The sequence below is a fragment of the Mytilus galloprovincialis genome, chromosome 12 (genome assembly GCF_965363235.1).
Source record: "Mytilus galloprovincialis chromosome 12, xbMytGall1.hap1.1, whole genome shotgun sequence".
Lineage (NCBI taxonomy): Eukaryota > Metazoa > Mollusca > Bivalvia > Mytilida > Mytilidae > Mytilus > Mytilus galloprovincialis.
The window spans coordinates 36,813,465-36,838,405 of NC_134849.1; the positions used below are offsets into that span (position 1 = coordinate 36,813,465).

General features: G+C 31.7%; 1 protein-coding gene across 1 annotated transcript in view; it reads left to right on the forward strand.

The window, feature by feature from the left end:
* The window catches only part of LOC143053408 (tRNA (guanine(10)-N(2))-methyltransferase TRMT11-like), a 54,365-nt gene that overhangs the window by 5,502 nt on the left and 23,922 nt on the right, over window positions 1-24,941 (forward strand). Inside the window, exons 3-10 of the mRNA XM_076226208.1 lie at window positions 615-688; window positions 1,132-1,213; window positions 3,166-3,258; window positions 5,465-5,605; window positions 6,124-6,184; window positions 9,197-9,292; window positions 9,763-10,011; window positions 11,173-11,245. Coding sequence (XP_076082323.1) covers window positions 615-688; window positions 1,132-1,213; window positions 3,166-3,258; window positions 5,465-5,605; window positions 6,124-6,184; window positions 9,197-9,292; window positions 9,763-10,011; window positions 11,173-11,245 — 869 coding nt within the window. The remainder of the gene's footprint in view (window positions 1-614; window positions 689-1,131; window positions 1,214-3,165; window positions 3,259-5,464; window positions 5,606-6,123; window positions 6,185-9,196; window positions 9,293-9,762; window positions 10,012-11,172; window positions 11,246-24,941) is intronic.

Sequence of the window (24,941 nt, forward strand, 5' to 3'; positions counted from 1 at the left end):
CAACCTTATTAAAGGGGGTGACCGGTCTCATTGGGGGGGTTCCGATCCTGGATCCCGCTTACTGTTTTGTCAGGTTCCTGTATCCCGCTTACACTATGTACGTAAGTAATTCTCATTTTTTTGTCATTTCCGGGGTCCCGCAAGACCTCATTTCCAGTTTTCACGACACAATAATTTGACTTTCACGTGTCACACTAACAAAAATTTGGCAATCCCGTGTCACGCTTATACCCCAATGAGACCCACATTAAAGAGAAAGATTATGTTACTTTTTTGATAGAAACATATCAAACTTCTTAAAGATACTCGATTTATGATTTATAAATACAATAGAACCTGTTGTAAACAAAAGACTAATCAGTGTCATGCACAATTAAAAAATGTTAAAAAGCCAAATAAAGTACAAAAGTTGAACAACATTGAGAACGAAAGTCTGAAAGATTTTGCCAATAATGTATATATATATGCTGATCTTGTTGTGGTTTCAAAACAGTGATTACCATAAATTAAAGAAAATTAGCAATTATTTTAATACTAATTACTCCTAATGATTAAGTTCAATTGTTAAACAGTGAAGTTGAACTCTGTATAGTTTGATAATTATTATTTTGTAGTCGCCATATCTGATGATAGAACTGAATTCAGAGAAAGAAGCTAGAAATTTGATGAGCAGAACCGTCCTAATCAAGTACGTCAACAAATATTTGTTACAAAAGTTAACCTCATATCTTAGTTAGGACTACTCACGGCTATTTACCACACAAGTCTTTTTTGGTATTTTTGTATCATTAATGTTTATTTAACATCTTCAAAGAAATCAACCCAAACATTATTTCACACATTATTGGTAAACATTTTTCTGTTAGGCAATTTAAATTGTAGGTCAGTCCAAGACTACACATAGTTAAATGACACAGCTGAAATATGTTAGACTCTGACAGGAAAAATTAAGTGATGATGATTTTTTTTTTTTTTTTTGGTCTTATCAGGATATAGGAATTAATAGCTTTTGTTAATAGTTTACTAAGTTAATTTGTCCTTGCATTAATAATAACATTAATTTCAAGTAAATTACCCCCCCCCCCCCCCCCCAAATAACTTATTAACATATTGAGAGTGTATATATTGTAGGTCTCTGTATGAAGTATGGGGTCATGGAGCAACATATAAAGAAGTTTCTGAACAGGTAGAAACAATACCAGCTGAAATTAAGGTAACAAATATATGAAAAGGGGTCCTAAATTTTTTAATGTAACATTATAGATAATGTAATCTTCAGAGGTTGAAAGCGAGTGAAATGATATTGAAATGATTTAACTTTTTCCAAAAAAAAAATGTGTAAAGAAGTAACATATAAAAAAGAAGATGTGGTATGATTGCCAATGAGACAACTGTCCACGAGAGACCAAAATGACACAGACATTAACAACTATAGGTCACCGTACGGCCTTCAACAATAAACAAAGCCCATACCACATAGTCAGCTATAAAAGGCCCCAATATGACAATGTAAAACAATTCAAACGCGAAAAACTAACAGCCTTATTTATATTAAAAAATGAACGAAAAACAAATAGTAACACATAAACAAACGACAACCACTGAATTACCATCAAAATACAATACAACTCGTCGAGAAAAATTGACTTGTTTAATAGACGTGGAATAAACGTCGTATTATATTAAAAACAATCGCGATTTGAATAGCGGAGTGTGTACGGAAAGGAGTCATGCCCATTGACCCAAAGGAAATTAAATATTTAAAGAGCTAGAAATGGGGTTCCTCCTAGAATTAACGGGGATTAGATACGAAGTGAAATACCTTCTCTCACTCTCAGTGACTGCTGTGGAAACTTGGAATTGATAGTACAAAAATAAAACACAATAAGTACATTGCTCATACACTTGTATCCGGGATCGGCTATTTTTAAAATTGAGTAACTATTCAGATTACAAAAATTACATTTTGCATGTTTGAATTAGTTTAGAAAATAATACTATCCAACTATACCAGGGCTGCCAGAAATGCGTGAGATGCACGCATGTTTACGCTTTTTTGCTGCCTTATCCTTTGATCTATTTTTTTTCTCCTTGATCTTTTCAATTTTGGCCAAATCTCACGCATTTGCTTCATGAAAAGTTCATGAAGTTGGCAGAACTGCTATACATGTGTCAATGAAAACAATGGCAATCATATCCCTCAGAGCATTCTGCTCTTTGATTTAAACCTATGACTATATTAATGTATCCAAGCATGACAAGTATTCAAAACACTAGACATGCATATTTAATTTCTGGCTTCATACAAAATTTTGACGCAATACATTTGTTCAACATGGCTTAGGAAAATGTCAGTTCAGTTTAAAGTTCAAACCAAAGTTTTTTTGTGTAATAAGTACTACTTTGATTACTCAATGCATATATACATCTTGCTCCTAATAATTTTGAACAGAAAAGACAGTGTATACATATCCTTCCTCTTTTTAAGCTAGCATACTATTTACTGTGGATTTATTATCATTCGATTCCCAAAGAGTGACTGGGGTATAGAAGTATGGTCACTTGGCCTTCTCCCGACCGCAGTAAAACGCTTGCCAAAGTGGGTCGTACGTTTGGCTTTGCGGGATGTATCAAGTTTGCACACGTCCGGTCAGAAGGGGGACATTAAATCTGATGCCTCGTGTAAAGAGAGTGCCATGCTCTTTGCACGTTAAGAACCCTTGCAACAACTCTTTGAGGGGTCCCTAGGTGGCCTGTTGCAAGGCAAAATTTCTGTCCCTATCAAATTTACCCTCATTTTCCAGTGGCAGTCCAAATTTCTCCGACCATCATCCCAGATGGCCTCTATTGTATCAACATACCTATTGTATTTAATGTGAACTTGTTCTCGTCCTGAATATGCAAGAAATATTTGCCACTGGACATTAAGCAACCAACAATCAATCAATCAATTATCATTCGTTGGATACCATTTTTTATTGGTTTCGTGGGTTTTGGTGAACCAAGAATTAAAATGTTCAACAAGTTACTAATTTTTTCAAGGCTGTATGTTGAGATTGGTAAAACCAAAAAAAAAATATCTATGAAAGTGCAATTTTCCTCAATTTACAAAAAGTTGATACCCAGGCATAGAAATGAATCCACAGTATGCATTTTATTTTATAGAAATCAGGTTTCAGTGCTGAGAAGACATTTAGAATAAACGTGGATACATATAACAAGAAAATAACTCAAGAAGATAAAATAAAGATTATTGAGGTATATATGCTTTAAATATAGAAATGAGTTAATGTTTTTGCTGTGAATATAGAAATGTATTTAATGTTTTTGCTGTGAATATAAAAATGTGTTAATGTTTTTGCTGTGAATATAGAATGTGTTAATGTTTTTGCTGTGAATATAGAAATGAGTTAATGTTTTTGCTGTGAATATAGAAATGAGTTAATGTTTTTGCTGTAAATATAGAAATGAGTTAATGTTTTTGCTGTGAATATAGAATGTGTTAATGTTTTTGCTGTGAATATAGAAATGAGTTAATGTTTTTGCTGTGAATATAGAAATGAGTTAATGTTTTTGCTGTGAATATAGAAATGAGTTAATGTTTTTGCTGTAAATATAGAAATGAGTTAATGTTTTTGCTGTGAATATAGAATGTGTTAATGTTTTTGCTGTGAATATAGAAATGAGTTAATGTTTTTGCTGTGAATATAGAAATGTGTAAATGTTTTTGCTGTAAATATAGAAATGAGTTAATGTTTTTGCTGTGAATATAGAAATGAGTTAATGTTTTTGCTGTAAATATAGAAATGAGTTAATGTTTTTGCTGTGAATATAGAATGTGTTAATGTTTTTGCTGTGAATATAGAAATGAGTTAATGTTTTTGCTGTGAATATAGAAATGAGTTAATTTTTTTGCTGTGAATATAGAAATGAGTTAATGTTTTTGCTGTAAATATAGAAATGAGTTAATGTTTTTGCTGTGAATATAGAATGTGTTAATGTTTTTGCTGTGAATATAGAAATGAGTTAATGTTTTTGCTGTGAATATAGAAATGTGTAAATGTTTTTGCTGTGAATATAGAAATGAGTTAATGTTTTTGCTGTGAATATAGAAATGAGTTAATGTTTTTGCTGTAAATATAGAAATGAGTTAATGTTTTTGCTGTGAATATAGAAATGAGTTAATGTTTTTGCTGTGAATATAGAAATGAGTTAATGTTTTTGCTGTGAATATAGAAATGAGTTAATGTTTTTGCTGTAAATAAAGAAATGTGTTAATGTGTGAGCTGTAAATATAGAAACATGGACTAGTGCTCTAGAGCAAGGCCCGTCTGTTTGTCTGCCTGTCTACACTTCTATGTCCTACAATAAGTCAAGATTGCCTCACCCAATTTCATAAAAATTTTTATGTCCAGTGTACAGAGGTTCCCCTAGGTCAATTTTTTTTGCCAGCTCTTTTGCCACTTTTCCCTCAACTTACAGAATTACATTTTTCATTTTAAATTTTCCTAAAATATCAGTTGGCAACACAGTGTTACTGTGGTAATTCTACATATCTATTTTTTAATCTTCAATAATAAAAAAAAAAACTCATGCACAGCACATTCCTGATGTCAATATTTAAGAAAATAGACACCCTAGAAAATTGATTGTTTTATGAGTGTCAGACTGTGTACTTCATCCAAAATATGCAAGCTGGCCTTTGCTATAATGTGAGTTTTCTGATGTTTCTTTTATGTACATTTGCTTACCTCCATTTGTTCATGCCAATCATTTGTTGATATTATCTGTCCAATCCAAGGACTAACTTGTGTTGATTTGTAATTATACAAAACACCTAGAAAGTCCACAGTTTCTCTAAGGATCTTAATGGTGTGCACCAGGTAGTTAACACATTGCTGAGAAAAACAGTTATGTTAGGGCTTAGGAATTGCATGTGGATATAATTCAATCTTCACTTGGACAGCCTATATAAAGAAAAATAAATCTTTTAATTAGATTGTTTTATTCAACCTGTCCTACAAGCTTTCAGAATTATTAAAATTAATTATCTAGGGTCAATATTCTATATATAATTTCCACTGATAATTTCATGTTTTTTCTCTCAACTGTTTCTATCTTCACAGATGAAACTTGTATTTGGATGAGAACTCAAAATTTGTGAGTTGCTGAGATGTTAGATTTTAATTTGTTATAAAATCACAACTATGCACTGGATAGAAGTTGCATGCACTGATATAGTTGCATCAGTGCCAGTCTAGTCTTTGCTGAATAAGTGATATTCAGTCTCTTTTGGAGAGTTTTCTCATTAAAAATTGTACAATATTTTCTTATTTTGATATTGAAGAAAAGAGTCCAATAAGCAATAAGTTACAATTAATTTTTCTTCATTTTAACTTTAACTTATCCACTGTCAACTAATAAATCCTAATTTAAAATATATACTTTTTCCTTCTCTTTCCAGAGTCTTCCAGAAGATATATTTAGTTTCAAAGGGAAAGTAAACTTGAAGAATCCCGACAATACCTTTGGTCTGTTAGAGTACTACGGTGCAAATAAAACAGAACCACCAGACAAACCATTCAAAATCTACTTTGGAAGATTGGTAAGTTGACTGTCATACAAGTGATAGGTTTAGCTAGCTATAAACCCAGGTTTAACCCAACATTTTCTACATTTCTACATAAGGCAATGCCTGTACTACATCAGAAATATGACAGTTATTTTCTGTTTAATTGATTTTGTTTGATCTTTTAATTTGCCATTTAATAAGGAACTTAGCGTTTTGAATTTTCTCTGGAGTTCCATAGTAATTTAATTTTTTATATTACTTTTTCCTGAATCTTAAGGAGATTTTTAATTTGTGCTTTGATTGCCAATGAGACAACTTATACCAGAGTTCAAATAACATCTTTATAAACAATTATAGGTCCCCATACAGACCTCAAAAATGAGAAACAATTCAAATAAAAAAAAAACCAGCCAAATTCATATTTATAACAACACAATTTGAGGAAACAAATATGACAGACATTTAGGATTAAGACTCCTGACTTGGGATTGGCACATAAATAATGTAATACATGTAGTGAAATATCGATTATCTTTTTATTTTCCTTTCAGATAGCAGACGGACAAAGAGATCTCATTCAACAATTTCATTTAACCAAAAGACATTTTATAGGTATGTTCTAATGTGTCATGAGTTGTCTCTCTTGACCAATATATGGCCTTAGTTCACAATTCCTTTTGTCATGTTTGTAAAAGGCGCATTTAGTTTTAAAATTTTACCAACATAAACATGAAATAAGTTTGTCTTTATGCATAAAACTATTTTACAGCTACCAATTTGATGTTCCAGCAGTTTTTCTAGTTTACAGTTTATTTTTGTAGTAATTAAATTTTGTGATTCAAAGTCCAAACCTCAAAGCAAATTTTATCCTTGTATTTTACTTGTTCCTCATTCTTGCCTTCCTCTAAGATTGAATTTCAGCAAAAAAAATACCTTGGATTCATTTATTTTTCATGGATACTTATTTTCATGGATTGAGGTAAAATGATGTTTTCAAATATTATTTGATTTTGTTGTTTTGCCAAAGTCTGCATTATAAAATAACAATGTATACTTAATTGAACATTAAAATTCCAGGTTGACCTATAACCACGAAATCCACAAAATTTGTATCCCAAGAATAAACAATAATGAGTCTACAGTACTCAGGATTTTATATTAACATCAATTAGGGAAAAATTAACCCCTTGCAAAAATGAACATTTGGTATTTACACTATTAAACAATGTGTGCAATGTCTAATGTCTGGTGTTTATAAGAAAATAAATTCAAACTGAACCAGATGCTCCGCAGGGCGCAGCTTTATACGACCGCAGAGGTTGAACCCTGAACGGTTGGAGCAAGTATGGACACAACATTCAAGCTGGATTCAGCTCTAAATTTGGATTGTGATTAAATAGTTGACACAGCATAGGTTTTGGACACAGAATGAATGTGGTCTAATGAACTTAAAATATTTTTTTTTGCCTTTGAGCAATTCACTATGCTGTTGAATATTAATCCTCTCAAAAAAATGTTTGAAGAAATTTTCTTTTTATTTATGAAATCTGAAATGAGAAAAATTTAACCCCCCCTTTTTTTCACATCCCCCTTTCCCTTTTTCCAAAACTGATCTCAATTCAAATTTCTAATGGAGTTTGCAACAATAACTACTCATTTAAATACATCATAAAATATTGAAATGTAACAAAAGGTGCTTGTTATCACTGAATGGTAAAGATTGTTTTAATTTATCAGTTGGTAGTAAAAGTACTAGTGAATATACATTGTATATTGTATAAAACAATGATTTAAGTTGATTCAACTACTATTCTGGACAAAGAAAGATCACTCCAATCAATTGAAAATTTCTTGCTATTGCACAATATTGTGCAATTAGATATTTCTTGCTATTGCTGAATACTGTGCAATTGAAAATTTCTTTCTTGCTATTGCACAATACTTAATATAATAATTTTGGATCCTGATTTGAACCAACTTGAAAACTGGGCCCATAATCAAAAATAAAGTACATGTTTAGATTCAGCATATCAAAAAAGCCCAAGAATTCATTTTTTGTCAAAATCAAACTTAGTTTAATTTTGGACCCTTTGGACTTTAATGTAAACTACTTTGAAAACAGGACTAAAAATTAAGAATCTACATACACAGTTAGATTTGGCATATCAAAGAACCCCAATTATTCAATTTTTGATGAAATCAAACAAAGTTTAATTTTGGACCCCGATTTGGACCAACTTGAAAACTGGGCCAATAATAAAAAAACTAAGTACATTTTTAGATTCAGCATATCAAAGAACCCCAAGGATTCAATTTTTGTTAAAATCAAACTAAGTTTATTTTTTGGACCCTTTGGACCTTAATGTAGACCAATTTGAAAACGGGACCAAAAATTAAGAATCTACATACACAGTTAGATTCAGCATATCAAAGAACCCCAATTATTCAATTTATGATGAAATCAAACAAAGTTCAATTTTGGACCCTTTGGGCGCTTATTCCTAAACTGTTGGGACCAAAACTTCCAAAATCAAACCCAACCTTCCTTTAGTGGTCATAAACCTTGTGTTTAAATTTCATAGATTTCTATTTACTTATACTAAAGTTATGGTGCGAAAACCAAGAATAATGCTTACTTGGGTCCCTTTTTCGCCCCTAATTCCTACACTGTTCAGACCTCAACTCCCAAAATCAATCCCAACCTTCCTTTTGTAGTCATAAACCTTGTGTTTAAATTTCATTGATTTCTATTTACTTATACTAAAGTTATTGTGTGAAAACCAAGAATAATGCTTATTTGGGCCCTTTTTTGGCCCCTTATTCCTAAACTGTTTGAACTGAAACTCCCAAAATCAAACCCAACCTTCCTTTTGTGGTCATAAACCTTGTGTCAAAATTTCATAGATTTCTATTTACTTAAACTAAAGTTATAGTGCGAAAACCAAGAAAATGCTTATTTGGGCCCTTTTTGGCCCCTAATTCCTAAAATGTTGGAACCAAAACTAAAAGTATTCGGACGACGCAGACGACGACGCCAACGTGATACCAATATACGACCAAAAAATGTTCAATTTTTGCGGTCATATAAAAACTCATAGATAACAGAACTCACTAGAAGTTAGTAAACCTGCTCCCCTCCCCCTCATTATTATATATATGTCTTTTAGAAGGTGAAATTTCAGAAAGTTTAATTGATGTGTTGTGACTGTTGTCTGACCAGAAGATTTTCATATACATGTAAATATAGATTATCATTGATCATCTCAATAAGATTGATTTTCTCTCTTGAGCCAGTACAGCAAAAGTGAGAAAAGTAATGGAGTTGAGATGACCATCTGATTATCACTATTTTACCTTCGGCAACATTGTCAATGTCGTGTCAATTTTATTGACAACGCAATGTGCCCCCCCCCCCCCCTTAGTTTCTAGTGATAATTTATTTTTCATATTACTTGACTCCACTGAGGAAGGAAATTATCAGTCAGCAAGATCAAAGGAAAATTTCCTAAAATAATGATAATATGATTAATTTCGCTTTTTTGTCAATTTTTCAACAATAGCAATAATGAATGCACTAAAAAACATTAGTCTTTTATAGTAATCTTATAATATTTTGTTTTATAGGTAACACCAGTATGGATGCTGGATTATCACTCATCATGTCAAACTTAGCACAGGTGAAACAGAATAGTGTTGTATTTGATCCATTTGTAGGTACAGGTATGTATGGAATAAAAAAAAAATTGTGTCTTGTGTCTTCCTTTACTTTAGGTGTCCCTATACATTAGGGTTAGGTTTTATTTATTGTAATATGGTTAGGTCAGAGATTGTTCTAAGTCAAGGTTTGGTTTTAGGAATAGGGCTAGGTTTAGGTAGTACTTAGAGTAAGTTTTATGATAGAGTTATATAAATATTTCTCAACGACATTATTTTCTTGGACCAAAACTGGCCCTTTTAAACAATCATTGTAATCATTTGTATATAAACAATGTTATTATCCAGCTCAGCTTTTGGTGCTGTGATTAGCACAAAAAATTATTCTATTTTATTCTATTCCTACTCCTTAATTGTGATGTGCATATTTATTGTCTTAACTTTGTGCATGAAAAACAAATGTTGGCATGATGGATGAAATTTTTCAAACTTACACTGTTAAACAAAATAAAGCATACACCATGGGTTTTTTACAGGAAGTTTATTGGTTGCCTGTGCTCATCATGGTGGGTATGTCATGGGAACAGATATTGACTATTTACTTTTACATGCCAAGGCAAGACCAAGCAGACACAACCAGAAAGAGAGATTAGCAGATGAAAGTATCCATAGGAACCTCTCTCAGTATGGCTTAGGTCATCATTATTTAGACATACTTGTAGCAGACTCATCGAAACATAAAATGTGGCGATGCCAGCCAATGTATGATGCTATTATTACTGATCGTAAGTTTTATTGAAAATATTTAAGCATACATTTGGTCTTGAGTTATCACTTTTTGGGTTTTGTAGTCAAAAACATGCATATATCTTGAAAAACCTATAAATTCCATTGCTGTTCATTTTACAGTGAACAATTTTTATACATGTATCTGTTTAATATTTCAAACCTTTATCATGTCTACGTAAGAAAACAATTTCAGAACTTAAATGCATATTTTTTTTTAATTTTATTTTAGTCTGTGTTTGTATCATTTATAATTAGGAAAAAAGATTATAAGTTCACATGTCAAAAAGCCAGCTTAAATATAACAATAAGAAGATGTGGTATAATTGCCAATGAGACAACTCTCTACCAGAGACCAAATGACATCACAGCACTTGTCTACAGTAAAATCTTGCATTTTTGTTTTATAAATGGCTTTGGTTTTGTTATTGAAAGGTATATTCTGTACATGAAAAGAGTAATATGAATAATGATCAATTTCTAATAGTCTAATTGATTTTGGATACATGTACATTGACTTTGAGATATTTTGCAATGTTTGTATTATTCTAGAAAATGTGACTGCAGGATAGGTGTAGCATAAAAACAAATTTGCATTTTAAATTTTAAAAGCCTTTTTTGAGTACATAATTTCATGAAATTGTAATAACAGATCATTCCCTTTTTGTCAAAACACTGTATTTGACATAAAGATAGTATATAACAGGCTATTATTTGAACTTGGAATTATTTTTAATTATGGAATTTGCATAATTTCTTGTGCTGGAAATTTTTAATAAATTCCATGATTATTTAGTAAAAAAATGTATTATAATGTTTTGAGAGGATCACAACACTTTCCATACAATGTATTTTGTATAGATAGTGTTGTGCGCGGCACAGAGCATTCTATTGAAAATGTACTATCTTCTTTGTAATAGAAAGTGTTGTGCACAGCACAGAACATTTGAGTACAGAATAAACATGGAACTTAGTAAAAATTTCCATCACAAGAAATTATGCAAATTCCATAATTAAAAATAATTCCAAGTTCAAATAATAGCCTGTTATATTTTTTTGGATTTTGTTGTATTTGGTATATCATTGCTCTCCTGTTTACTTTTGAAAAGGTAACAATCATTTTCTAAAATTCTGTTGACTTTGATAATTTCAACTTTCAGCTCCCTATGGTATAAGAGAGGGAGCCAAAAGAATCGGCACAGAAAAAGATGATTGTTTAGTTACAGATGATGTGTGAGTATTGTTTATAAGATTTTTTAAAAACCTCTGACATGCAAATAGCAGAGATAATTCATACAAGAGATTTGAAACACAGTAACTAGTTCATCTTCTTAGTTGTTTGTGTTACGCCTTGACTCTTTTTTCATAGTTAAAAGAAAATTGAATATTTTAATAGTATCTTTGCAAATTATTTGAAATCTTTTATGTCTGAAGCATAATATTTTTTTTTAACAAATTAGTAAGATAACTAGAGGTTCCCAGTAGGCTGAATACCTCACCCAAGTTATTTGTCTAAATATCAAAAACATGCCTTTAATTAGAAATACTAGCTAGTATATAATAAACTAGAAATATTCCATAGGTTTCTGTCAAGTTTGGTTTCAATATATTCAGTAGTTTTGAGGAAAAGGATCTCTTAAATCAGACCAATTAAACCCCTTTTGCTCCCTTGTGGCAATATTGGACTATCCCGACCAAAGAAATAACATCATTAGGAGGATAGATTGGTTTCATTTCATTTCTTAATCATCAAAAAAATAAGGCATGGTTTGATTGCCAATGAGACAACTCTCCACCAAGACCAAATGACTTAGAATTTAACAACTAAAGGTCACTGTTTAGCCTTCAACAACAAACTAAATCCTTACTGTATAAAAATCTAGAAAGGCTCTGCAATGACAAATCTAATACAAAATAAACTAGAAAACTAAGGGACGACATCAAAAGATCGATGTAGGATAAAAAACTTAAATTAAATAGTTTGGGGGTGGGGGGGGGGGGGGGGTTAAAATTCTGCAAGTTTTGTATATCTAAAATCGATTTTTACATATATCTCTATTGGTAAATCAATTTTTCCAAAATTAAGTTAAGAAGGGGGTGGGGGGGTGGGGTCAGTGAAAAACTATGTGAATTAAGTTTTTTATCCTACATTGAACTTTTGATGTCGTCCCTAACAGTCTGATTTATGTACAAATCAATAGATGAAGAAGCAAATTAGATATACAGCAACAAATGGCAACCACTGAATTACAGTTATCTAACTTGGGACAGGCACATACAGAATATGGTGGGGTTAAACATATTTGCTAGTGCCAAACTCTTCCCCTTACTTTGGACAGTAATGTAACAGTATGACATATTAACAAATCATTAGACCAAAATAATATGCTGTATATATCTGTCCCAAGTTAGATAACTGTAATTCAGTGGATGTCATTTGTTGTTGTTTATCTTATTTGCTTTAGCATTTAAAACGAAAAGGGTACTTGAGGGTATAAACCATTTTTTTTTAAATATAGGATTTTCGCTATTTTTTTTCTATAAATAAACTTTATCATATATACTTAATATAAAGTAAAAAAAAATGGTGTCACTGTTTATTTGAGCTCACAATCTGTCTTTGAAAGAAGCATGCATTTTTGTTATGTTACTTTTTTTCTGTTCAACTAATAGAAGAAAAAGAGGTAATATAGAAATAAATAACAAAACTAAATAACAAAAATTTCATTAATTTTACAATTGCTTAGTTAAAGTACAGCTTATTTGAAAAAAAAATAATAAAAAAATATGGGTCACCGACGAGTTAAAAAAGATACATGTATTTCAATTTAAATGCAACAAAATGGAATTTTCACATCAAAGGGAGATAATTTGGAGCTTTTTCAACCGTTTGTTTTCCCGTTTAAATGGTTTTACACCAGTAATTTTGGGACACTTTATAGCTTTTTGTTAGGTGTGAGACAAGGCTTCTTGTTGAAGGCCGTGCATTGACCTATAATGGTTTACTTTTATAAATTGTTATTTGGATGAAGAGTTGTCTCATTGGCACTCACACCACATCTTCCTATATCTTTTAAAAATGTTAAAGTTATCTGTGCGAAAACGAATTGATTTTGGGTTTTATTTTTTGTACCATATTATAAAGTAACAACTCATATTGTAAACCAGGTGCTCCGCAGGGCGCAGCTTTATACGACCGCAGAGGTCGAACCCTGAACAGTTGGGGCAAGTATGGACAAAACATTCAAGCATGATACAGCTCTGAATTTGGATTGTGATCAAATTTTTGACATTACATGGTTTTTTTTTACACAAAACAAATGCCAAGATTTTACAAATCAATTAAAGATTTCTTCTTCAAACTTTTTAAATCTAAAATTAAATAGTTGACACAGCATAGGTTTCTGACACAGAATGAATGTGGTCTAATGAACTTAAAAGGTTTTTTTTGCCTTTGAGCAAATCACTATGCTGTTGAATATTAATCCTCTCAAAAAAATGTTTGAAGAAATTTTCTTTTTATTTATGAAATCTGAAATGAGAAAAATTTAAACCCCCCCCCCTTTTTTTTCACATCCCCGTTTCCCTTTTTCAAAACTGATATCAATTCAAATTTCTAATGGAGTTTGCAACAATAACTACTCATTTAAATACATCATAAAATATTAAGATGTAAAAAAACTGCTTGTTATCACTGAATGGTAAAGATTATTTAAATTTATCAGTTGGTAGTAAAAAGTGTATATACATTGTATATTGTATATAACAAAGATTTAAGTTGATTCTGGACAAAGAAAGATAACTCCAATTAAAAAAAATTCTTGCTATTGCACAAATAGGATATTTCTTGCTTACTATTCTGGACAAAGAAAGATAACTCTAATTAAAAAAAAATTTGCTATTTCACAATATTGTGCAATTAGATATTTCTTGCCATTGCACAATACTGTGCAATTGAAAAGACTTGCTATTGCACAATACTTAATATAATAATTTTAGATCCTGATTTGGACCAACTTGAAAACTGGGCCCATAATCAAAAATCTAAGTACATGTTTAGATTCAGCATATCAAAGAGGCCCAAGAATTCAATTTTTGTTAAAATCAAACTTAGTTTAATTATGGACCCTTTGGACTTTAATGTAGAATTTGAAATTTGAAAACAGGACCAAAAATGAAGAATCTACATACACAGTTAGATTTGGCATATCAAAGAACCTCAAGGATTCAATTTTTGATGAAATCAAACAAAGTTTAATTTTGGACCCTTTGGACCTTAATGTAGACCAATTTGAAAACTGGACCAAAAAAACTTCAATAATCAAGAATCTAAGTACATTTTTAGATTCAACATATCAAAGAACCCAACCGATTCATTTTTTGTCAAAATCAAACTAAGTTTAATTTTGGACCCTTTGGACCTTAATGTAGACCAATTTGAAAACGGGACCAAAAGTTGAGAATCTACATATACAGTTAGATTCGGCATATCAAAGAACCCCAATTATTCAATTTTGATGAAATCAAACAAAGTTTAATTTTGGACCCTTTGGGCCCCTTTTTCCTAAACTGTTGGGACCAAAACTCCCAAAATCAATACCAACCTTCCTTTTATGGTCATAAGCCTTGTGTTTAAATTTCATAGATTTGTATTTACTTATACTAACATTATAGTGCGAAAACCAAGAAAAATGCTTATTTGGGTCCCTTTTTGGCCCCTAATTCCTAATCTGTTGGGTCCTAAACTCCCAAAATCAATACCAACCTTCCTTTTGTGGTCATAAACATTGTGTTTAAATTTCATAGATTTCCATTTACTTAACCTAAGGTTATTGTGCAAAAACCAAGAAAAATGCTTATTTGGGCCCTTTATTGGCCCCTTATTCCTAAACTATTGAAACCAAAACTCCCAAAATCAATCCCAATCTTTCTTTTGTGGTCATAAACCTTGTGTCAAAATTTCATAGATTTCTATTAACTTAAACTAAAGTTATGGTGCGAAAACCAAGAAAATGCTTATTTGGGCCCTTTCTGGCCCCTTATTCCTAAAATGTTGGGACCAAAACTCCCAAAATCAATACCAACCTTCCTTTTATGGTCATAAACCTTGTGTTAAAATTTCATAGATTTCTATTCACTTTTACTAAAGTTAGAGTGCGAAAACTAAAAGTATTCGGACGCCGAACGACGACGACGACGACGACGCCGACGCCAACGTGATAGCAATATACGACGAAAATTTTTTCAAAATTTGCGGTCGTATAAAAATTAAATTTACAATGAAAAAAAAAATGTATTAAATTTGGCTGAAATTTTTGTACTCGTGAGCCTCCTTAACTCATCAGCTTGATATACATTATATAAAGCACATAAAAAACTCTTACACAAACATTAAGAACAATTCTAGCTTAAAGAACTTCCAGTTAGCCAAGAACTAATAAAAAATCATGTGCTTAAGACAAATGTATCAATCTGTACACACATTTAGCATTCAAAGGATATAATGCATTGATGTAATTTACAGTCAGAGAAATCATGACCTTGTCCAATGTCAAAATATAAGTAACAACAGATTGTAGAACCCCAAATGTGCATATGTATACGACAATAGTATTTAGCTTTGTTTTAATTTACTAATAACAAAATCAATATTCAAACAGATAAAAATAATATTCAAAGATCTATCTAACTACATCAGTTATATGTTGAATATATACAAAATGCTATTTCCAAGAGGGTTCCAATTTAAACTCTGACCTTAGCTGGCATACATTTGAAATTTTAGAAATTGTTAGCATGCTTTCCTTGAATGCAACAGGTGATGGGTAACACTGGGTTTGATCAACATACAGTAATAAGAAGTAAGAGCACAATCAGCATTTTGTCTATGACAGAGTTTGATAAATATTTCTAAGAAGAGGAACCTGTTTCCTGTGGATTGTTACCTTGTGAATTATTATTTAAGAAATGACTGTAATATTTTTATACGACCGCAAAAATTTTAATTTTTCTTCGTTTATTACTATCACTTTGGCGTCGTCGTCCGAATACTTTTAGTTTTCGCACTCTAACTTTAGTAAAAGTGAATAGAAATCTATGAAATTTCAACACAAGGTTTATGACCACAAAAGGAAGGTTGGGATTGATTTTGGGAGTTTTGTTCCCAACATTTTAGGAATTAGGGGCCAAAAAGGGCCCAAATAAGCATTTCTTGGTTTTCCCACAATAACTTAAGTTTAAGTAAATAGAAATCTATGAAATTTTGACACAAGGTTAATGACCACGAACGGAAGGTTGGGATTGATTTTGGGAGTTTTGGTTCTAACAGTTTAGGAATTAGGGGCCAAAAAAGGGCCCAAATAAGCATTATTCTTGGTTTTCGCACAATAACTTTAGTTTAAGTAAATAGAAATCAATGAAATTTAAACACAAGGTTTATGACCACAAAAGGAAGGTTGGTATTGATTTTGGGAGTTGAGGTCTGAACAGTTTAGGAATTAGGGGCCAAAAAGGGGCCCAAGTAAGCATTATTCTTGGTTTTTGCACCATAACTTTAGTTTAAGTAAATAGAAATCTATGAAATTTAAACACAAGGTTTATGACCACTAAAGGAAGGTTGGGTTTGATTTTGGGAGTTTTGGTCCCAACAGTTTAGGAATAAGGGGCCCAAAGGGTCCAAAATTGAACTTTAAGTTTGATTTCATCAAAAATTGAATAATTGGAGTTCTTTGATATGCCGAATCTAACTGTGTATGGCAGATTTTACAATAAGAAGGAATTATTGTTTTTTGTATCCATCAAAAAAGCAATTGCTGAAACTGTGAAACAGACTGTGTAATGGAGTAATGCATTATGTTATTGAATAAAATGTGTCTTTCTGAGTAAATAAAAATAAAAATTACTCTGTGTTTGTGTTTTAAGTTAGAATTAGAGGGTTTTCAATTTCAAAATATTGGACATGGAATAGACATCATGACCTACTTTACTGACATCCAGCTTATTTGGAGTGGAATTTTGAAGTATTATTTATAAGTGGAGCCTAATAACATGGACTTATATTTTAATAAAAAGTCTTCTTTTGTGTTTTAATCATAACTTTAAGGCAGATTTTTATTGGTAAAGGCTAAAAAAGGTAATTTAATAATATTGTTGCTAACGTCACGTCTTTTCCGTCCATTGTGGTATGTCACGATCGCAATTTTCTTGTTAGTTCTCAGACAGCCCATTGTAGTTATTTTTATCCCGGGTTTTATAAATAATTGAAAATAGCAATCATATTAAATTTGGATGACGTAAGGGGGTCAAAGGACTTGAGGAATCAATATCATTGGCTGTTTTATTTTTTGCGAACGTTACTGTTCGAGGTTTCCGTCCAAATCAGTGTCACGTGAGCAACATATATTTATATCTGTAACTCTCCTGTATAGGAGTTACGATATCGCCCTTTGCAGAAATAGATTCGGAGTCAGTTCCTTCACATGATGGGGAAGCAAAGAAGGTAAGTTGTATGTAATATCGTTACAAGAGGACCTTAAATGTATTCCGTCCATCAAAAAGACGTTCGCAACAAAACATAATGTCATGATAGTAGATGTTGCTAATGTTACTATTACGAATTGGTTTCTTGTGTATTCATTTGATATAAAGTACACCTGCAAATGACATTCTGTATATTTAGAAATTCTAAACCAGACTGTACAATTTTATTACTCCAGGCATATTTTAAACATTACTGTGTGCATACATTTTAACTTTTAAAGATGTTGTTGCTCATGTGACATGTCCAAATGTCGCTAACGTTACTTATTTTTTGGTTTCTTGTGTATTCATTTGATATAAAGTACACCTGCAAATGACATTCTGTATATTTAGAAATTCTAAACCAGACTGTACAATTTTATTACTCCAGGCATATATTAAACATCACTGTGTGCATACATTTTAACTTTTAAAGATGTTGTTGCTCATGTGACATGTCCAAATGTCGCTAACGTTACTCATTTTTGTCTCCGTCACATTAGCAACATGAAAGTAGGAGACAGAACACAATACTGTAAAATCTGCCGTATGTAAATTCTTAATTTTTGGTCCTGTTTTCAAATTGGTCTACTTTAAGGTCCAAAGGGTCCAAAATTAAACTTAGTTTGATTTTGACAAAAATTGAATCCTTGGGGTTCTTTGATATACTGAATCTAAAAATGTACTTAGATTTTTGATTATTGGCCCAGTTTTCAAGTTGGTCCAAATCGGGTCCAAATTAAACTTTGTTTGATTTCATCAAAAATTGAATAATTGGGGTTCTTTGATATGCCAAATCTTACTGTGTATGTAGATTCTTAATTTTTAGTCCCGTTTTCAAATTGGTCTACATTAAAGTCCAAAGGGTCCAAAATTAAACTAAGTTTGATTTTAACAAAAATTGAATTCTTGAGCTTTTTTATATGCTGAATCTAAACATGTACTTAGATTTTTGATTATGGGCCCAGTTTTCAAGTTGGTTCAAATCAGGATCCAAAATTATTATATTAAGTATTGTGCAATAGCAAGAAATTTTCAATTGCACAGTATTCAGCAATAGCAAGAAATCTTCAATTGCACAGTATTGTGCAATAGCAAGAAATTTTCAATTGCACAGTATTACGCAATAGCAAGAAATCTTCAATTGCACAGTATTGTGCAATAGCAAATATTTTCAATTGCACAGTATTGCACAATAGCAAGAAATATCTAATTGCACAATATTGTGCAATAGCAAGAAATTTTCAATTGATTGCAGTTATCTTTCTTTGTCCAGAATAGTAGTTGAATCAACTTAAATCATTGTTTTATACAATATACAATGTATATTCACTTTTACTACCAACTGATAAATTAAAACAATCTTTACCATTCAGTGATAACAAGCACCTTTTGTTACATTTTAATATTTTATGATGTATTTAAATGAGTAGTTATTGTTGCAAACTCCATTAGAAATTTGAATTGAGATCAGTTTTGGAAAAAGGGAAAGGGGGATGTGAAAAAAAAGGGGGGGGGTTAAATTTTTCTCATTTCAGATTTCATAAATAAAAAGAAAATTTCTTCAAAATTTTTTTTGAGAGGAGTAATATTCAACAGCATAGTGAATTGCTCAAAGGAAAAAAAAGTATTTTAAGTTCATTAGACCACATTCATTCTGTGTCAGAAACCTATGCTGTGTCAACTATTTAATCACAATCCAAATTTAGAGCTGAATCCAGCTTGAATGTTGTGTCCATACTTGCCCCAACCGTTCAGGGTTCAACCTCTGCGGTGGTATAAAGCTGCGCCCTGCGGAGCATCTGGTTTCTGTCTATGAAGAAATAACATAAAAAATTTGGTGCACACTGAATAATGCGCGTAGTGGGTTATTTAACAGTGTTCCACACATTTTTTATGTTATTTCGAATAGACTGAACAAATATTACAGTTTAATTTAATTCTAAATTCCTTTTTAAACCGTAGAAAAATATGAAAAAACGTTGATGACGTCACGGTCACATGACTAAATTATGTCTATGGGCTGATAACAAAATAACGTCAGCCAATCAGAAGACGTGTTACATCAAAAATTAAATTATATTAAAATATATCTGAGTGCATTGGCCATGTACAAAGTTGTATGACTTAACAAAATAAATTAAGCCCACCAAATTTATTTTGCTTAGCCTTCCAGACTATCATCTAATTCAATTTCAGGGGTTAAGAAATTTTGTTATAGCTCACTAGCCCAGGGCTAATTGGTTGCAAGATTTTACTAGCCCTGTTGGAAGAACTACTAGCCCAACAAAACTGACCTACTAGCCCTAGTATGCCTTACAAATTCAGAGTTTGCTGCAATAACAGTGAATTCTATAAACTTAACAATTTTTATCCATTCACGGCATTCTACAGTAGATTTTTGCAAATTGGATATTCAAAACTTATGTCAGCAAAAAATATTCCATTAGCATATATATTCAATTAATCGATAATTGAATATTCACTGAAAATTCTGATATAATGAGTTGACCAAATCCGGGGATAATACAAATCTTGACCACTGCTATACATGGGTATGTAAAAGGATTGGAGGGGGTTTTATCAGATTCAATAGCATCATCACGTTTTTGTAAAAGAACTATCAGCACATGTTTCAAATTTATATCTGACAAAAGTCAGGTTTCTGCTGTCAAAAGGGATTCACAATATTGCAATAAATTAATCAGGAGGTAAAAGCAGGTTACATAAGCAATGTACAATACCACCCCTGTACTGACACATCGATATTGAAAGTACAAGATCCACCCAGAGTTATTTGTTCTATATATTTTTAAAACTTGTACAAAATCCTTTCAAATTCTGGGAATTCCGGATGACGTAGTTGAATCTGATTGAATAAGATAGAAAAGTGATGAAGGTATTTTCCCCTTTCAATTTTAGAAACGCCAACAATTTTTTGTTACAAGTCCGACGGGCATTTTCGGTGACAAGTTTTGGTTGCCCGAGGTCTAAATGTTGTAGTGTCGGGCTAATGGATTTCTTAACCCCTGAATTTTAATAAAATATATACACTAAATGAGAACAAGATTCATACATTAGACTAAGCTTTTTTTAGGAGGACATATATAGTACCAGCTAGAAATACATCTTAAATTAAACCCAATAGATATAAAGCATGTTAATATTGAAACTGTATTACAGATTTTATGAATATTGAAAATTTATACGCCTGAATGACTTAATTCATCATACAGCTTTTGATTTGGTGATGATCTGAAATTCATGATTAAGATGGCACTTATACATATAGATTCTTATATTGATACCAGTGGATTATCGGATTTATTAAATCGAGATAGTTAAATTATCAATTTTAAAGTCCGAGCCTCAGGAGGACTTTAAAATTGATAATTTAACTATCAAGATTGGATGAATCCGATAATCCACAAGAAACTATGTAAGAATCTGTTTCTCCAATGATTGAAAAATAAATTTTCTCTTTTTGTTAAACGAAAATCCCTTTTGAGTGCCTTTCACATTGCACAAAGTTGTCAATTTCATTAACACCTGTTAGCATATTTTGATTCATCCAGTTAGCTAAAAAGGTTATGACTCTTAAAATTATCCAATGATATTTTGAGATCACCGGTATATTGAACCCCCTACTATAGACCTTGAATTTCAAAAATTCTAGCTATTCTAACTCCTTAACATTGTGATAATACTCTTATAAGTAGTTTGTATGCATTTAACATGCTGGAAAAGATATTTTGAAAAAAAACATATTCCATGGTATTTTGACCCCCTGCAGTATATTGAACCCCCTACTATAGACCTTTAATTTCAAAAATTCTAGCTATTCTAACTCCTTAACATTGTGATAATACTCTTATAAGTAGTTTGTATGCATTTAACATGCTGGAAAAGATATTTTGAAAAAAAAAATATTCCATGGTATTTTGACCCCCTGCAGTATATTGAACCCCCTACTCCAATAAGTAGTTTGTATGTATATATAATTTGCAAAATTTTACTTAGACATGGTATTTTGACCCCCCTGCGGTATATTGACCCCCCCCCCCCCCACCTACTTAAAACCTCAAATAAAAAAAAAATAATAGCCAATAAATTATAAATTACATTATCTGCAATACTATTTATCAAAAACAGGCCGGCGCCCCCCATAGAAAATATCACTGGTATTCCAGTGGAAACCAGTGGTATACCATTGGAATCCAGTGGTATACCACTGGACAACACTGGAATGACTTATTCCAGTGGTATTCCAATTGAAATTCCAGTGGAAAGATGCATTCCACTGGAATTTTGAATAAATTATACCAGTGGAATACCAGTGGGAAAAAAAATCAGTGGAATACCACTGGACCCCTGCGAGATGAAATTCATGAACTGATGATGAACCACCATGAACTGTTCATGAATGTTCATGAACAATGCATGACTGTTCATAATGAGTTCATTAAGTTTGTTCATGAATATTTTCTGAACTTTAATGAACTGTGAGTCAGTTCATAATGTTCATAAATTGTTCATAACACATGTTCATGAACATTTTATGAACTTTTAATGAATAAATGAATTCATTAAGTTCATAAATAAATTCATAAATTTGACTGTCATACAAGTTCTCATAAACATCTATACATTGTATTATGACATCACAATTAAAGTGCTTTTAGCATGACCTCCAGGTTATTCATTTACAGATCTTGAGATCATTTTGAGACAAAATTCAGTTGAATAGCAAAAGTGTAAATACATGTACATGTTTGTTTATCAAAAAGCATGAAAAATATAAATATATAAAAAAGAAGATGTGGTATGATTGCCAATGAGACAACTATCCACAAAAGACCAAAATGACACAAACATCAACAACTATAGGTCACCGTACGGCCTTCAACAATGAGCATTGAGCCCATACCGCATAGTCAGCTGTAAAAGGCCCCGATAGGACAATGTAAAACAATTCAAACGAGAAAACTAACGGCCTTATTTATGTGAAAAAATGAACGAAAAACAAATAACACATAAACAAACGACAACCACTGATATACTCACTTTTGCTGTGCTGCGACTCCCCAAAAGTTTAAAGAATTGAAACCAACTTTGGGACGTACATGTACATCTATAAAGAGGGACAAGGGTAAAACGTATTGCCCCCTCCGCTATGGCAGAGGCAAAATTAAAAAAAAATCATACAGATTTGATTAGTTCCCTTTCACAGCATGCAGGTAGAGCCTCATATTACTTCAATACATGTGATACAAATGTGTTTACAAATGTAGTGTAAGCTTAAGTAATTATAAGCAAAAGTATGTCCATAAAAAATATTTCCTTTTCATTGAACAACAGAAATTAGCTCAGCTCCTGTTTCTTTTTTTTTCATACTACACCAGAAGAGTGTTACATTTTGAGAGTCATACAAAATTTGGGACTAACTTTGAAGTTTTGTAACTTACTTTGAGCTGGAGATGTTTCTCATGTTTCGTTTTTACAATCATGACAATGGTAAACTTAATTTCTTTCTTCTAAAGATGTAATTTCTGATTGTCTCTCCAAGTTCAAACATGTGCCTTTCTTAACCATCATACGGCACATAGAGGAACTTGGAAACAAAGCCCAGATTAATGACAATTCATTCTTTCCCAAACATTGCAGACCGGTGTCAATAATTATCATATTTAATGAATTACGTTTACCTATTGTAAAACGCTTCAATGACTTTGACAAAAGATTGCAATGCAGACAAATGATTACAAGTGACTGGGAATAGAAAAACGTCATAATTACGTCAGCAAAATGGTGGTTTTGACGCTTACAATACAAATGAAGATGAAGTAATATAGCTGTCAAAATAAAGCAGATTTGTTATCAGATAAGTAAATTATATATATTTTTGATTATTTTTTTTTGCTGAATAACTATTTGTTGAAGCATTATAATAATTATTGATTAATTATAATAAATATAAAACACCAGAAAGTGAAAGTAACCTTTACATTTTACAGTGTTGGTTTGGTGACATCCCATTAGTCCGACAACCATTATTCCGACAGCCCATTACTCCGACAGCCTATTATTCCGACAGCCCATTACTCCGACAGCCCGCTATTCCGACAGCCCAATACTCCGACAGCCCACTATTCCGACAGCCCATTACTCCGACAATGCATCTGTCTTGTGTGTATTGGTAATTTTTCTTTAAAAAGACCAACTCTGTTCTCTTCAATATTTGGGATTGTCCGTTTTGATTCCTATTATTCTTTCCATGCGGGATAGTTGTCTTATTATATTGGAGTTGATACACATGCTAATTGCTACTGCTAAGTCCTTACATTCGACCCTCTTTCGTTTTACGTATTTATTTGTTTACATTTCGTCGTTTGTGTGTCAACTGTCAGTCTGTGATGTTCTAGTTCGCCTGGTGTTTTTTATGAATACGGTATCATGTTCGGGAATGTGAATCCACGAAATACTGAGACAACTACAAGTCACTTCCAAAAACGATAAATCAGACATAGTCTGAGAGATGACACTCAATATATTTGTAGGGATACCAATTTTATATCCCGAGCTTATTTCAAAATCTAGGAAAAATATCCCTCCTTTAAAATGGTTGGGGGAGGTGCAGGACTTATGATTTACAACAAAACTTATTACGAAAAACAAGTATGACGGACATGAACATTTCGGCAACTTCTATTTAAATATTCATCAGGAAAAGTGATATTCAGGGACTGTATATGACAAAGAAACAAACAGTCAACTCAAAATGACTGCTTTTAAAAATAGAACGAGTGCAATATAAAAGCCAATAACAACTAGTAAAAAATCTAAGACAATGTGTGAAATTCTTGTCACGCTTGTGTCTTTGTCAAATTATCTAGTTGTAAAAACTTAGTACAGTATGTGTTTTGTGGCATACTTGACACTTATTTTTCATTATGTTTCAAGGAGAAAAATATTTAGATATCATTGATTTTAAGAAAGGTAGTTCATATGTTAATTAAAAATCGGTGCTCACCCATTACATTAGGAATAGAAAATGCCAGATACTAAAAAAATCTTATTGTACAGCTGATAGGTTGAGGATGAGCGTCATTTTTCAATCGAATGCTCCCTTCATAATAATTTGAGTGAGGAACTCTTTCAGCATATTTCTAGCACTTGTCAGAACTTTAAAAAGTTAGATAAACATGATTAATCTTCGATGTAAACACAAGAAAACTTAACTTTTATTGGAAAAATTATGATTTTATTATTAGTTCATTTGAATTATGTAGTACAGGTCTTGATACTGACTGTTGTTTCATATCAATGTGTTAGTTCTTTTTTTTCCTATTTTGTTTTGGCTCATATTGTGACTGAGGCTTATGGTGAAATAAATATAACTAGTATAAATTAG